Source organism: Myotis davidii, unplaced genomic scaffold, assembly GCF_000327345.1.
Source record: "Myotis davidii unplaced genomic scaffold, ASM32734v1 scaffold1580, whole genome shotgun sequence".
NCBI lineage: Eukaryota > Metazoa > Chordata > Mammalia > Chiroptera > Vespertilionidae > Myotis > Myotis davidii.
In genome coordinates this window covers 527,809-542,763 of record NW_006292244.1, presented here as the reverse complement: position 1 = coordinate 542,763, position 14,955 = coordinate 527,809, and the positions used below count along the sequence as shown (strand labels likewise).

Below are 14,955 nucleotides of genomic sequence, written 5' to 3'. Positions count from 1 at the left end.
CAGCGCCCTCCCCGGAGGAGCAGGGGCCCACGGAGAGCTGCCACACAACTTCTGAGCCAGTGTTGCCTGTCTTTCCGATTAAAACAGCCAGGACCTGCCCCGCAGCAGGCACCTCACCGTTCTGGCCGTTAATGTTACCAGCCTCTGGTCTGCGCCACCCCCAGCTGTTGGGCCTGTGGGTTTCCCTTCTGTGCCCTCGCTTCCTGCCAGCTGCGGGCCCTCAGGCTGCTCGGCCACGCCGGCCTGGTCTTCACAGCTGCTCCAGGCTGTGGTCCTGTGTCCTGGGCCCGGCACAGGCAGAGTGGCTGGAGCTTGGGCGAGGCCGTCCTCGGCCCTGTGCCCTGCGGAGCCTCAGGAGGTGATGCCTCCCAGCAGCCGCTGTCCACAGGCAGAAAGCACCCACTCCCCCTGCACAGCTTTCATCCTGTTTGACAATGAAGTGACGCCAGGAGCGTGGCCCCTCTGAGAGCTTTTGCGAGTCATCACTGAGCCAGCAATCTGAGGCAGGACAGAAGCACCTCATCACACAGGTCCTGCTCACACCCCACCCAGGACACCACTTCCGGGGCTGGTGCCCAGCAGGCCTTCAGCCTTCTTCCTGTGCTTCACTTTTTTTCATTTTTATTTCCATTTTGCCACCTGAGACCAGTGCGCTCTCTGAGCAAAGCCGCCTGCTGGGCCTGTGGGGAGCGTGGTTCGTGTGGCGCCGGGAGGGCCTTGCCGAGCCAAGCCGGCCGTGCTCGCCCTGCTGCTCTGCTCTGAGCGTCTGTGTGTGAGCGCCTCACGTGTGTCTGCTCCCTCTGTCGTTGGGGCACAGTGCAGCTCTGGTGACCGCGGGTGCTTGCGGGGTGCAGAGTGCAGACCCGGGAGGGATGCTGACTCAGGATGAGTAGGTTCGATCTCAGTAGAAAATTCCCATCGTTTTCCAAAATGGCTAGATTCACACTCCCTCCAGCAGGACAGGAAGGAGCTGGCGGCCCCATTCTCAGCAACACAAGAATGCTCAAGCCTTTGAGCGTTCACCTGTTGGAACGGCATGCCCTAGGTCCACTTCTTTATTGTGGTCTTAATCAGCATTTCCCAGAGCTCTAGCAAGGTCCCTGGGCAACCTGTGATCCTCTGTCTCAGTTTAAGGGGGTGTCCATCACGGCACCAGGGAAGGTGGAGATGGGGCATAAGCCTGGAGACCAGAGCTCAGAGCCCGTGTACTGTCCCAGAACGCCAAGGTCAAAGGGCAGGGATGTTGGGAGTGGCCCATGGACACTGTGCTCCCACTGCTTTCACACTGCGCATATGTTCTCAACGCTTACTAGTAGTCTTAGCAGTTGTAGTTCCTTAAATCTCCCAGCTCTCCTGCTTCTTTACACTAATCTATACTAATAATAGAGGAATATGCACATTGTCCGGGACACCGTCACATAATGACCAGATCCGCAGGCTGCGTCCCGCCCCCCTGCACTGGCCCCGGGTAGGAGCCCAAATCCTAGCCTACCTAAAATGTGGCTGTGTGCCATCATATCAGTAAGAAAGGGCCATCCCACACTTGCCTGGGGCATCCAAGCCACTGGCCTAGAGAATCAGGGTTTCAGATAAGGGGGCAGCATTCCACTGCTATCTTGAGTTTGTGGTTTCCAAGGAAACAGCCAGAGGGGATGATAAACCCTCTGCAAACAGCTCAGCCAACACCTATCTAAGCTGTGGCTTCCTTTAAATCGAGCCTTTCTCGCAGTGAATGACCCCAACCCTCCCTGGATCAGGCAGGTTCCTGTGGAGCGAGATCTCCAGGCAATACAACGGGGCCCAGTTTCATCCCTGGTGATCTCATGCATAGTAGGGCCCAGTTTCATCCCTGGTGATCTCATGCATAGTAGCTTGGGGCAGCGGGAAGGAAGGCAAAAGGAATCATGTGGGGCAGCTCGGGCGAGCAAGCAGAAGGAAACCATGTTTGGCGGACACTCCTCTGCCACCCCCTTCAACTGTAAGAAGAACCGAATAAACCAATGCAAACACCTCTCCCCCGCCCTGGAGAGATCCAGGACTGAAGGGCATCCTGCCCAGGCATGGCATACCTGCTTCCCACCCCCTTCTTCCAAATGGACAGGTTAGGGGGTTAAGGGGAGGAGGAGGAGCCTTGCTGGAAGGGGATCCCCAGGAACCGCCCCCCTGCCCTCCCTCAGGACCTGACCTCTTGTCTTGAGTTTGTGGTTTCCAAGGAAACAGCCAGAGGGGATGATAAACCCTCTGCAAACAGCTCAGCCAACACCTATCTAAGCTGTGGCTTCCTTTAAATCGAGCCTTTCTCGCAGTGAATGACCCCAACCCACCCTGGATCAGGCAGGTTCCTGTGGAGCGAGATCTCCAGGCAATACAACGGGGCCCAGTTTCATCCCTGGTGATCTCATGCATAGTAGCTTGGGGCAGCGGGAAGGAAGGGAAAAGGCATCATGTGGGGCAGCTCGGGCGAGCAAGCAGAAGGAAACCATGTTTGGCGGACACTCCTCTGCCACCCCCTTCAACTGTAAGAAGAACCGAATAAACCAATGCAAACACCTCTCCCCCGCCCTGGAGAGATCCAGGACTGAAGGGCATCCTGCCCAGGCATGGCATACCTGCTTCCCACCCCCTTCTTCCAAATGGACAGGTTAGGGGGTTAAGGGGAGGAGGAGGAGCCTTGCTGGAAGGGGATCCCCAGGAACCGCACCCCTGCCCTCCCTCAGGACCTGACCTCTTGGAGTGCAGGGCCTGACCCCACCCCCAGCAGATTTGCATATCCCAGACCCTCCAGTGCTTCCAGGCACTGGGCATTCCCACATCTTCCCTGCCTCCCAGCCGCTGACCCTCACTGTCTCCTACCCCAGAAGCCTCTGTCCTCCCCAACTTTCGGTCTTTACAGCCTAAATGCATGGTGGGCTTAGTTGCTTCTCCATGGATTTGATTTGATAAGAACCCAGCGAAGTCGCTTAGCAACTGAGCTGCTCAGACTTCATCAGGGACAACGAATGACACCCCTTACTTGGCTTCGATAGCAAAGCCATCTTATTCTTTAATTTTTTTAAATAGATATTTATTGATTTCAGAGAGGCAGGGAGAGGGAGAGAGATAGGAACATCAGTTATGAGAGAGAATCATTGATCAGCTGCCTCCTGCACGTGCCCTACTGCAGATCGAGCCTGCAACCCAGGCATGTGCCCTTGACCAGAATCGAACCTGGGACCCTTCAGTCCACAGGCCAAAGCTCTAGCCACACCAGCTAGGGCAAGCAATCCTATTCTTAAAGACTTGATTTTTGTCATAAACAAGTGGATTTGAATCATATCAAACCAATATACATTTTTAATGAAATGTCTTCTTTTCTACTAATGCAATTCTACCTTAAAGCTTATGTTGTATAATCCTATATAATAAAAGCCTAATATGCAAATTGACTAAATTGCAGAACAATGGGTTGGTGGGGGGCAGGGCTGGCGAGCAGGCAGTGCCAAGCCAGCCAAGGCGGTGCCAGCAGGCAGAGGGAGGGGACAGCAATTGGGAGGGGTGGTGGCAACGAGCAGTGGTGGTGGTAGGGTGATGGAAGGCGGGGCTGGCTTTTCCCTGGCGGCACTGGCCCCCAATTGGCCTGGCAGTTGCCTTCCACAAACAGAGACCAGACTGCAACTTAGATCTCCCCACCTAAGCTGTCAGTCAGACATATCCCGAGGGCTCCTGGACTGCAAAAGGGTGCAGGCTGGGCTGAGGGACCTTCTCGCCCCTGAGTGCATGAATTTTCATGCACCAGACCTCTAGTCTATACTAATAAAAGGGTAATATGCTAATTAGATCCAACGTCTTCCAGATATCCATCTGGATGTCCTTTCGGACAAAGCCACAGTGGCGAGGGCCGAAGCAGAGGAGGTTAGAGGCTACCAGGCTGTCGGAGCAGGCTGGCAGGGGGGGCAGTTGGAGACAAGCAGGCCAGCAGGAGAGGCAGTTGGGCCAATCAGGCCAGCAGTGGGGGGCAATTGGGGGCACTCAGGCCAGCAGGCAGAGTTGTTAGGGGTGATCAGTCTGGCAGGCAGAGGTGATTAGGGGTGATCAGGCAGGCAGGGGAGTAATTAGGGGCGATCAGGCCAGCAGGGGAGCAGTTAGTGGCAATTAGGCCAGCAGGCAGAGGTGGTTCGGGGCTATCAGGCAGGCAGGCGAGCAGTTAGGGGCCAGCGGTCCCAGATTGGGAGAGGGATATCTGACTGCTGGTTTAGGGATTGGGCCTAAACCGGCAGTCAGACATCCCCTGAGGGGTCCTGGATTGGAGAGGGTACAGGCCGGGCTGAGGGACCCCCCCCCTCTTGTGCATGAATTTCGTGCACCAGGACTCTAGTGCACATATAATAAACAAAAATAGCTAGTCCTGTGTGCCCCTTGTGAAGTAGGCTTGGTTCTCCCCATTTAAAAGCCTGTTTGGCCTTTACTGTGTAGTTGGTTCTTAGTTTGACAGCAACCAACTGGCCTCCATGGGCCATGTGGCTGGAAAGCGCAGCTCCCACTCAGGGTGCTGGCTGGCAAAGGGGCAGGAAAGGCTATCTCTCCACCTGCACCAGCCACCGAGCTGCGGGCATGGTGGGAGCCCATCCATCAGGCACAGCTGAGCGGGACTGGAGAGCTTTATTTTTTAACCAAGTTCCACCCGACACACCACAGCTCAGCTCCCAAGTCTTGGGTCAGCTTTGGAGGAGAATCTATAGGAGCGACAACGGGAAAGTAGGGCCGTCTGTTTCCAAAGCCCAGCTGGGAGGAGGCGTCACAAATGTCCCCCAAACATAGAAGACCCAGGCAGTGGGCACACTGGAGCTCTCCCCAGGATGTAGTGCATTTGGGCCCTGAGCATCTGGGGCCTCAGTTCCCTCGTTGTAGGAAATGCCAGGGCTGCACGGCTCTCTAGCACGTCTGGACTCACCCTCTCTCCGCTCTCATGGTCCAACAGGCTCCAGTTGTTAGAAGGGGAAAATGGGCTGAGAGCCAGGTGGCTAAGCAGCTCATTTGGGGAGGTCCCGCCCATTCCGTTCCTCTGCAGCCTTGCCTGGCCTTCCCAGGGGGCTCTCTCCACTGCGGGCAAAAGCCCCCCTCTCGTGCACTGGATAAGGGAAGGGGTCACCTAGTGACCCCACCAGGACGTGGAAGCAGAACAAGGCAGTCCCTGATTTTGCCTGTCACTCCCACCCACAGCGGTGACCTTCCCTTCTCCCAGGGTTCCTCTCACTGCGTCCTGTGCAACAACCATGAAATTCCTCCTGAAGAAGGGAGAGTGTGAACCACCCTGGGGTGGTCCCGAAGTTCCCAGAAAAGTGTGCATCACCCCAGCCTGTGCCCAGCTGGTGGGAGCAGTGGCTGGGCCTCTGCCCTCAGCAGAGAGAGGAGGTGGTGGAGGGCTCACAGCCCCGCCCGCCTCCGGGCCTGTGGGTCTCAGTGCTGGCGCCTGAGTGGCTCTGCGCCCGGGTGACCCTCAGCCTCTTCTGATGGCCAGCGGAGTCCCGCCCAGGCCCTGGGACGTCTTCGCCGTATAAGCTCTTGGTGTCACGGAGCTGCATGGGGGTCTCCCTGGGCACGGTGGGCAAAGCCCTTGATTCTGAGGTGGGGGCGCTGTGGCCGGCAGCAGGTCCGGGGTACTGTTTCTGCCAGGGGTGGGCTCAGGAGTGACTGGCTCTTCCTGTCTTCCAGGATCAGGGCCCGGGACAACAACGGGTCCTACGCCCTGTGCCTGCTGCATGAGGGCAGAGTGCTGCACTACCGCATCGACAAGGACAAGACGGGGAAGCTCTCCATCCCCGACGGGAAGAAGTTTGATACGCTCTGGCAGGTAAACGGCCATCCGGGCAGTGAGGGAACAGCCCCAGAGTCTGTGAGGAAGCCCCTGGGGGTCCCTGTCCGAGACGGGCCCAGCCAGGGCCTGCTCCCAGCTCAGGGGCCGAGTACCAACACCCATGTTTGGGCAGCACTGGTCTAGGGTTCTCATGAGGATCAGGCAGCTCCAGAGGTTCTGCAGCTTCTCCAGGCCCCGCCAGGACTGGGAACCCCCAGAGCTGGGAGGCACTGGGGCGAGAAAACAGCCGTGAAGACATTTACACACAAAGACAGTGTGCTTGGTGGGGAGGAGGGACGGAGGTGGCCGATCAGACTTGTTTTGAGCTGGGAAAGGCCGAGTTGAATATAAGAAGTCAGTGCCATTCTTGCTGCAAAATGAGCCTCCGTTGAAATGAAGCATCGGACAGCAAGGCAGCATCCCTGTGCCGGCCACCGCCGGCGGGCTGTCCGCGCTCACGGCCGAGTTCAGTCCTGGCCAACTGCTGGCAGCCCTAAGCAGCTCGCCATGCGGGGGTTGCTCAGGCGCAGTGAGCACTGACCCACGCTCGCCGCTGTGTTCCAGGGCTGCCATGGGTGGAACTAGCTTGCCTTTATTTTAAGTCACAGCCGTGTGATTTTAGCAAAGCATGTTGGGGCGGAGACCGAGAGGCCAGGCTCTGCCTCCCGGGAGCAGCAACTGCGTGAGCTCCTGTGAGTGAGGGAGGTGAGCAAACAGATGCTCCCGGGCCTGGCCAGGAGCCTCGTGTGGTAACAGCAACCAGAGGTCCCAACTCAGAATCCTGCCTCTAAACACTAGACCAGGACCCTCCTGACCTCAGAGCACTTACAGTAACCACCGCCTCCTGTGCTGTGATTAGAAAGAGAAACCCTTCTTTTCCAAATGCTGGATGTGACACTATTCTCGTCATTTACGGCATTGACCTTGTCTTTTGGTTTGTAGCTCATTAGCATATGGCTTGTTATTGGCCAAAGACTTTGCTTTATTTTAATGGTATCACTTTGAAAGAGCATTTAGCCTATCAAGTAGTCCACTGCAAATTAAAGAGATGAGTGGAATTCTGCCTGGCAGTATTAATTTCCCACCAGAGCCATGTGATGTTTCGGGCGTGTGACTGTTGTCCCCTGCGTGTCCCCTCAGTTTCAGAGTCTGTTGCTGCCGCAGTGCCGAACAGCTCCCCTCATTGGAAACTTTCTTCCCAAGACGTTGTCCCCGGCTTATGGATTTCTCTGGCGCAGTATAGTCTTCCGACCTAATTACTGTCTTCCATTGTCTATTCTAGCCACTGTGTCTAAGAAAGAACACCCAAAATGCTAGCACTACCTTTCAGTTTTATAGGTGTGGCTCCATGGGTTTTTCTGGACAGCAATGTAAGGTGCCTCTGTGCCTGGCCCCACCCAGGCGGCCGGCGCTGTTTCTGTTGGTATTCCTACACTAGCATCCCTCCTGCAGCGCAGGAGCCAGCAGCAGGAGCCGGATCTGGCCCCGGCCTGGCTTGGTGCAGTCCCTGATCAAAGTGGCGTTTACCCCCTACAGGATTGTTTTAAATTGTGACAGAGATGGCAGGTGGCCTGAAAAGCCCAAGAATATCACTGTCTCGCCCTCTACAAAACACGTTTGCAGGCCCCTGCCCAGTGGGAAGTCCCTACGGGTCCACCTACCCTCAGCGTCCCTTGCAGAATAGATTGTCTGAAAACAGCAACGCTGGAGAGATGGCAGGATGTCTCCCTTGTTTTAGGAACTTCAACACTCTTGGCCTGAGAACACACCACTGCACTTAACAGACAGGGGGCGCTCTGGGGTCCTCCCAGCAGCAGGTGAGGGCTCATCCGATTGAAATGTGCTAAGAGGGTAGATTTCATGTTGTGTTCTTACCACAATAGTTCACATTTTAAAAAAGAATGTCACCTGGAAGGATAAAATATATTCATTCAACAAACATTCATTCACACAAGTAGGTAAGTTTGAGGACTGGAAAAGTACCAATAAACAGACAGGGAAGGGGTATCAGATTTAAATATTTTAGGTTGTCTGAAGAGAAAATATCTGTTGAGAAAAGAAAAGCTGAAATATAAGGACTGTCTTTTTCTTTAAGATTTTTTATTGATTTTTATTTATTTTTTAAAAATATATTTTATTGATTTTTTTACAGAGAGGAAGGGAGAGAGATAGAGAGTTAGAAACATCGATGAGAGAGAAACATTGATAAGCCACCTCCTGCACACTTCCCATTGGGGATGTGCCCGCAACCAAGGTACATGCCCTTGACCAGAATCGAACCCGGGACCTTTCAGTCTGCAGGCCGATGCTCTATCCACTGAGCCAAACTGGCCACAGCGTTTTATTGATTTTTAGAGAGAGAGCAAGGGGGAGAGAGAAACATTGATGTGGGAGCAGAACATCAATCTGTGCCTTGTGTACGACCCACCCCCCACCCTTGGATCAAGCCCACAACCCAGGCCTGTGCCCTGACCTGGAATCAAACCACCAACCTTTTGGTGTGCAGGATGATGTTTAACCCACTGGGCCACAATGGCCAGGGCTCAGGGGTATCTTACTGCATAGTTTTGATAAGATAAAAATAAATCCACTTGCATGAATTTACTTTTAATGTAGAAATTAGACTTCATAATCGTAGTTTTCAGGAACCATTAGCCAAAGATGTCCAGGGCCTGTGAATATAAGGTTATTTTTGAAAGGCCACCTTTCCCCATGTCCCGGCTCCTGTCACCTGTACTGTGATGCTTCTCTCTGAAACTTTTGGGCAGAATGCCTTGGTCCCTCCACAGTCTTGGCCCCGGCACTGTTACAGCGTTCCACACCATTTCTCTGTCCCTCCACCGAGAAAGGAAGCACTTTAGGGCAGGAAATATGTGTCCACCCACCATCGTTTACCCGTCCTCTCTCAGGGCCCGGCGAAGCGGCGCTTGTTGGAGGACTGACTGGCTATGAGTTTATGTTCGTAACGTCACACAGATGTAGAGCATGCGAGCAAATCCTGGTTATGCAACTTGCTGAGAGAGAGAGAGAGAGAGAGAGAGAGAGAGAGAGAGGATCCCGAAGGGAACACGGCCTGTGGACATCTGTCCTGAGTCTGAAGGTGGGAGGAGAGAGACATGGGGAGGGTCAGGCAGACACACCAAGGAAGTGAAGGGTTGTCTTTGAATCACTTTTAAAGTTCGAGAGGGGAGCTAGCTGCTCCAGGTACGACTCCCTTTCCTGCCACCTTACTGCACTCCTTACCGCTTCCCTTCCAGCTGGTCGAACACTATTCTTATAAACCAGATGGTTTGCTACGAGTCCTTACAGTTCCATGTCAAAAAATCGGCGGGCAAACGGGTGAGTGACTAAGACATTGGAATTTCCATCTTTTAGATAATGATAATAATAATAATAATGCCATAATCACCAGCCATGTTTCAGATTCCGCCTGTTGCAAATTCAGGTGGGATGAGGCCTTGTTTTTACTGAGTGATTGATTAAAAATGTCAGATTGCTCCAATTTTACATATATCATTGATTCAAAACAAATAGCCAATACCTTTAACTTTTAAAAACTAGTGCTAATTTCAGGGGTGAGAAGTGGAGTGGAGATAGTAATGAGGAGGAGTGTGTGCAGACGCCCATGCTCCCCAGCAGCCGCGCTTTGCGGTCAAGGCCTGATCTCGGAGGGGGTCCTGGTGCTTCGGGGCGAGCAGTAACCATCCCCTTCCTCACCAGGAAATGTGAATTTTGGAGGCCGCCCGCAGCTCCCCGGCGCCAACCCTGCGGTGAGTGTTTCCGGAAACACCTCGGGCGGGGAAGCAGGGTAGGGGAGGTACAGAAGGGCGCTTTGGGCTCAAGGAGTAGTGGTCATCATTGTGTCCATTACGCTAAACGGACTGCGGGTGTCAGCTAGATCAGCCCCGTTCCAAGCTAGCCAAGTCCATGTTTTGGGGGGTAAATCCTCTCCATTCCCTAAGGTATGCAAAAGACCATGAAACCCAGCGTTAAATTGGAAGTATGCCTCCCGGCAGATTGGGGAAAAGGCAACATGTTGTGCGGCTCAGCCTGAGCCGTCTGTGGACCCGCACGGCCACGTGCACGGTGGGCGGAGCACGCCTGGGGTACAGGACGTCTCCGTGTGCTGTGGGCCGATCCGCTGGGCTCAGTCAGCCAGGACAGGGTTAGGGAGACGGGCCCTGCCCCAAGGCTGCTTGCCGGACCTCCGCAGGAAGGCCGAGGGGCAGTGCTGGATGGTCAGTGAGGAGCCTCCGGGCAGCGGGGATGCCAGCACTGGGCCAGAACCTACCTCCCTGCGTGCCAGGAGGAGGTGAGAAGGTGGCCTGTCCATACTTCTCATGGGTTTGCCCGAAATGGGCCGACGCCCCCAAAGAGAGTGAATTCCAAACAGCGAGGAGCTGACACGCCGTTTCACACTCAGCGCGTGAACTGGCTCCTGCTCCCTCTGGAGGGCCTCACTGTGCGCCTTTGGTTCCCCCCGTGTCACCTGGGAAGTGTAAAATCACCCCACTGCGAGCTGTGCGCCCCACACCGCACCTTTCCGGCGGCTCCTGGCCAGGCAGTCCACTGCCCACCCCCGTGCGCTCCGTGAGGCCAAGTCCCCTTCCTCCCGGGAGGATGGCTCTGGAACTCAAAGAACCCAAGCGCTCTGTTTAGCCACGTGTCACCCAATGGCTTCCAGAAGCCAGGGCTTTGGGACGACTTGTCATTGACGGATGAGATGCGCACAGAAGAAAGGTGCACAGCCCGTGTCCCCCCGTGACCGCCCACACTCCTGGGCCGCCCCCAGGGAGGCGCGCAGGGCTGGCAGGTGTGCCTTCACTTTCTTGGGTGATTTACCTGCGGCTGCAGCTGAACAACTCTGTGAGGCACGGGCTGTTTAATGCAACAGCCCCAATCGGAGAGCCTTTTGTGGAAAATAGTCCCCAAGTGATTTTCCAGGTCCTTAGCTCGGGCGCCCAGCTCTCCTCGCAGAATTCCTAATGGTTAAGAGCAAGTCACGTGGGCACAACCCAGAGGTCCGGCACTGTGGTTAGAAAGCGTGTTAAAGGAGCATGTTGTGGACCGTAGACCGCATTTGTCTTCTCAAACACTGACTCTTCCTCTCTGCTGTTACGGCTTCTAGACTTGGACAGCAGGAGGCATAATCTCAAGGATCAAGTCCTACTCCTTCCCCAAGCCCGGCCACAGAAAGGTACTCACCGCCCCCCGCTGGCCGTCCCAGCTGAGTGGTCGGAGGGACCCGCGCTGGGCACCGCGCTGTGTGTGCTGCTTCCCGCTCTGTGCGCCTCCGCCCTCCTGCCGCGCTGGCCCTCGTCTCTTGCCGAGTGTGGCTCTCACGGGCAGCCACCTGGGACGCACTGTGCTTGCCATGCAGGTCCTGGCCACGCTGCGTGCATGCTGCCACTGTTAACGCGTGTTTGCAGTCACTGTGTCAGCGTGACCGCACGGCCAGGAGTGTAGGGGGAGCTTGAGGGAAAGCAGTGTGATAACCTGAGCAGAATACATCCTGGTAATGCCCCGGTCAGTGTAGGTCAGCCCCTGGAGATGCCCGCTCTGAGGCGCATCGCTCTCAGGGTAACAGGCAGGGCTGCCCATGCCAGGAGCTGGGGCCAGGCCTCGGGAGCACACCGTCTCGCAGCTCCTTTTGCCCACGATTCGGTGTCCATTTCCAGGCCGGGACCAGGACATGCCTGAGCTCTGGCCTGAGAGAGGTCAGCACTGCCTGACCCCAGGCTCCTCTCCACAGCTCCGCCTCCCGGCCCGCCTGGCCCTGGGCCCGGCGCGTTCGCCCTTCTCCTCGGAGAGGCTCCCCTCGGGTGCCAGGATGGCGCCCGTCAGCCGAGGTGACGCTGGTGTCCAGTGTGCTCTGACTCAGGGTGCCTTACAGTCATGAATCACCTTTCAATGTTATGATTATAAATCCAGTTCCAGTCGTGACTGTCCACCATGGGGTGGCAGCCACACCAGAGTTCATCATCTGCTGCTGGGACAGATGACTCAGCAGGACACGCTGTGTGCCCAAGGCCCCTCCCCCCCCCACCCCCACTCACAGGGTCTACCTGGCAGCCCTGCAGGAGCCCTGGCGACCTGGACCCCCTCCACCTCCCACCTTATTCATTCACCACTTGCTTCATAGCGGCCCAGCTGGGCAGCCCCGGAGGAGGAGCACGGTCACTGCAGGCCCAACTCTGTGCTCACCCTGGCTTGTGCTTCCAGGCGTATCGGCCAGAGTTCAGCCGAGGCGTGTGACCACACGAAGACTTACGTGTGAAAGAGACACACCCTCACACACACATAGGTATCTCCATAATCACACATGCACATGCCTAGTGTCTGCACACATCTGTATGCAGATGCACCCCCACACACATGTGCCGATTAACCCCAGGCTGAGCCGTACACAGTTGCAGGGGCTGGATAAGCAGGCCGCTGGACGGGGTGGGCAGGACCAGACAGCCGCTCGGGCACACACGCTGTCACCACAGCCAGGGCTCAGTCGTGGCCCCGCCTCACCTTTCTCTCTCGAAGGCCCCTGGACTGATTGAACCAGGCCCCCAGAATAAGCTCTCCCATTTAAATAAGCTAATTAGGGACATGACTGACATCTGCCCCAGCAGTGGGAGGCCGGGCGACTCAGCCAGGCTGACAGCCAGAAAGGCAGGACACCGAGCCCGCTTCGCGAGGGGCAAGCCTCCCCACCCATCGGTCCCAGCGGAAGCCGCTCTGCTCACTCACACAGACTAAAGCAAAATCCAGAAAATAAGTTTTAATAGAGCTTTAGACTAAGGAGACGTGTCTAATGTAAGTTGAAGGAAATATTAGTAAGGCTACCTAAAAATAAAGAATCATGGGTAAGAATCATAACACCATCAAAAGAGAAATAATAAACTGGGAGTAAGTGTCAGTAATGACACACAAGATTACTATCATAAAATATACAGAGAGTCAATAAATCACCAAAAGTTTTAACTAACAGGAGATTGGGCAGAGAATGTCGGTAGGTTGATTTTAGTGAAGCAAACATATATAGCCCTTAAACGCAGGCAAAGATGTTCCATTTTATAATGAGATGCAAGTTAGACCTGTAGTCCTCCGTGTCCACCTGTGAACTGATCCAGATAAACAGCGTGGTGACAGGGTGGGGCAAAGGAGTGGGAAATAAGCACCTCACACTTGCTTGAAGTGAGAAATGATACAACCTCTCAGGAAGGCATTTGCACAACACCCATCAAAACTAAAAGCAGGCTCTCATCTCTCAGCATTTACACACATATCCTTGCACTCATATGAAGGTGTTTATTGCAACATGGTATACTTGACAATCTGGAAATAACTCAAAAGTCTATCAATGGAAAATACATAAAATCATTTACAGTAATATGCATACTGTGAGAGGCAGCTGAGATCTAAAATTGTTTCCAAAATCCAATGTTAATTGCAAACAGCAACATCATACACATATGTTTGTGCTGATATGGCACAGAATATTCTGGAAGAATACCGAAAGTAGCTGCTTTGGGAGTAGCAGATGGTGTCAAGGAGACCCACTTCTCATTGTACACCCTGTTGTGCATTCCTTTTTTAAAAATATATTTTTATTGATTTCAGAGAGGAAGGGAGAGGGAGATAGAAACATCCGTGATGAGAGAGAATCATGGATCGGCTGCCTCCTGCACGCCCCCACCAGGGATCGAGCCCACAACCCAGGCATGTGCCCTGGACTGGAATCAGACCCAGGACCCTTCCACTGAGCCAACCAGCCAGGGTCTGTTGTGCAATTCTAAACTTGCACCTAGTAAAGTTACTTCATCAGTTTTTAAAAGAATTAAATATTGGGAAATAATTACTCCAATTAATACTGTGAAACTACTTTTTTTGGCCAAAAAGGGGGCTTATTTAAATTTATAACAACTTTGAAGTGTGCATTGAATTTTCATGGATGCCAAAAATATCAATAGTTAATTGATAAAAGAATTGTGAGATTTAAACTATAGGTTGAAAACATTTTAATTGCTCATAAGAAATATTTTAGGAGAACTAATATTTATGTTTTCACAAATAGAAGGGGATTTTCCATTATTTAACCAGTTATGAGGAAAGACTACAAGGAATTATTTCAAATATTTCAGTTGTTTAACTGAAGTGTAAATAACTTCCTTGAATTTGTTAATTTGATCATATAAATAGTTTTTAATAATTCAAGCACAAAAAATGGTGGATGTTAAAGCTTAAATTAAATCTAGCATGTGTGTAGTTAATGAAAAGTGTATTTTGATTTGAAGATGATTATTAGTCAAATAATCTTAAAGTTTATAATAAAAACTTAAGGGCAGATGTAGTTTAAACATTTCTTTAGATGTTAGTAACATGTCAATACTTTAAAATAGGACAGGATTTAACTGAAGAACACAGGTGTGACTCCCCTCTGCCCGCCCCGTGGTGGGCCTGGCCGTGATGACCCTCCGGGTGGTCCTGGCACCGGGGTGCTTACGCTGGAGACACAGCACCGCTCCTTCCCTTAGGAACTGGACTGAGCAGCCTCCTCCCAGAACCAAAGACGGGGTTTCAGTTCCGCAACCCAGAGGCACGTCCCACTTACCTCAGCCGTGGAGTGTGTCCAGAATTTCAGATTACAGGCCACTCTCCATGTCTTATTCCAACACATACAGCGATGGTTGGAATATTTAAGACATTTAAATACCCAGTCCGCTAGGGTCCCGCTGAGGGAGGGGGAGAGAAAGCAGCTCTCAGGTCGTACTGGTTGGACATGCCAGGCAGGGCCGGGCCTGAGAAGGGCGGTTTGTGTCATTCTACTAGTAAAGGGCAAGATTTGATACCTGTGCTTCCAAGGCGAGGGGAGCTCATTGTGAAGGTCAGGTGGGTCTTCGTGGATCTGAAGGAAACTTCACCTCACCCATGCCCTGGCGGGGAGGCTCCACCTGCTGTGGGACCTGCTCCCCTCTGGGGCTGCGGCCTTCCCACGGGAGACTAGAGCCGGGCCAGCTTCCGGCAGCCAGTGCTCCTGAACCCTGCTGGCTCTTTTTGCCGCTGCGATTGTGACAAGCCTGTCTATATCTTGGTCACTGCTATTGCCCGATTCAAAAACCTTAGAAGGA

General features: G+C 53.6%; 1 protein-coding gene across 1 annotated transcript in view; it reads left to right on the top strand.

Annotated features, from left to right (window-relative positions):
• The window catches only part of SYK (spleen tyrosine kinase), a 57,932-nt gene that overhangs the window by 23,412 nt on the left and 19,565 nt on the right, over positions 1–14,955 (top strand). Inside the window, exons 3-6 of the mRNA XM_006765679.2 lie at positions 5,692–5,830; positions 9,091–9,172; positions 9,554–9,603; positions 10,962–11,030. Coding sequence (XP_006765742.1) covers positions 5,692–5,830; positions 9,091–9,172; positions 9,554–9,603; positions 10,962–11,030 — 340 coding nt within the window. The remainder of the gene's footprint in view (positions 1–5,691; positions 5,831–9,090; positions 9,173–9,553; positions 9,604–10,961; positions 11,031–14,955) is intronic.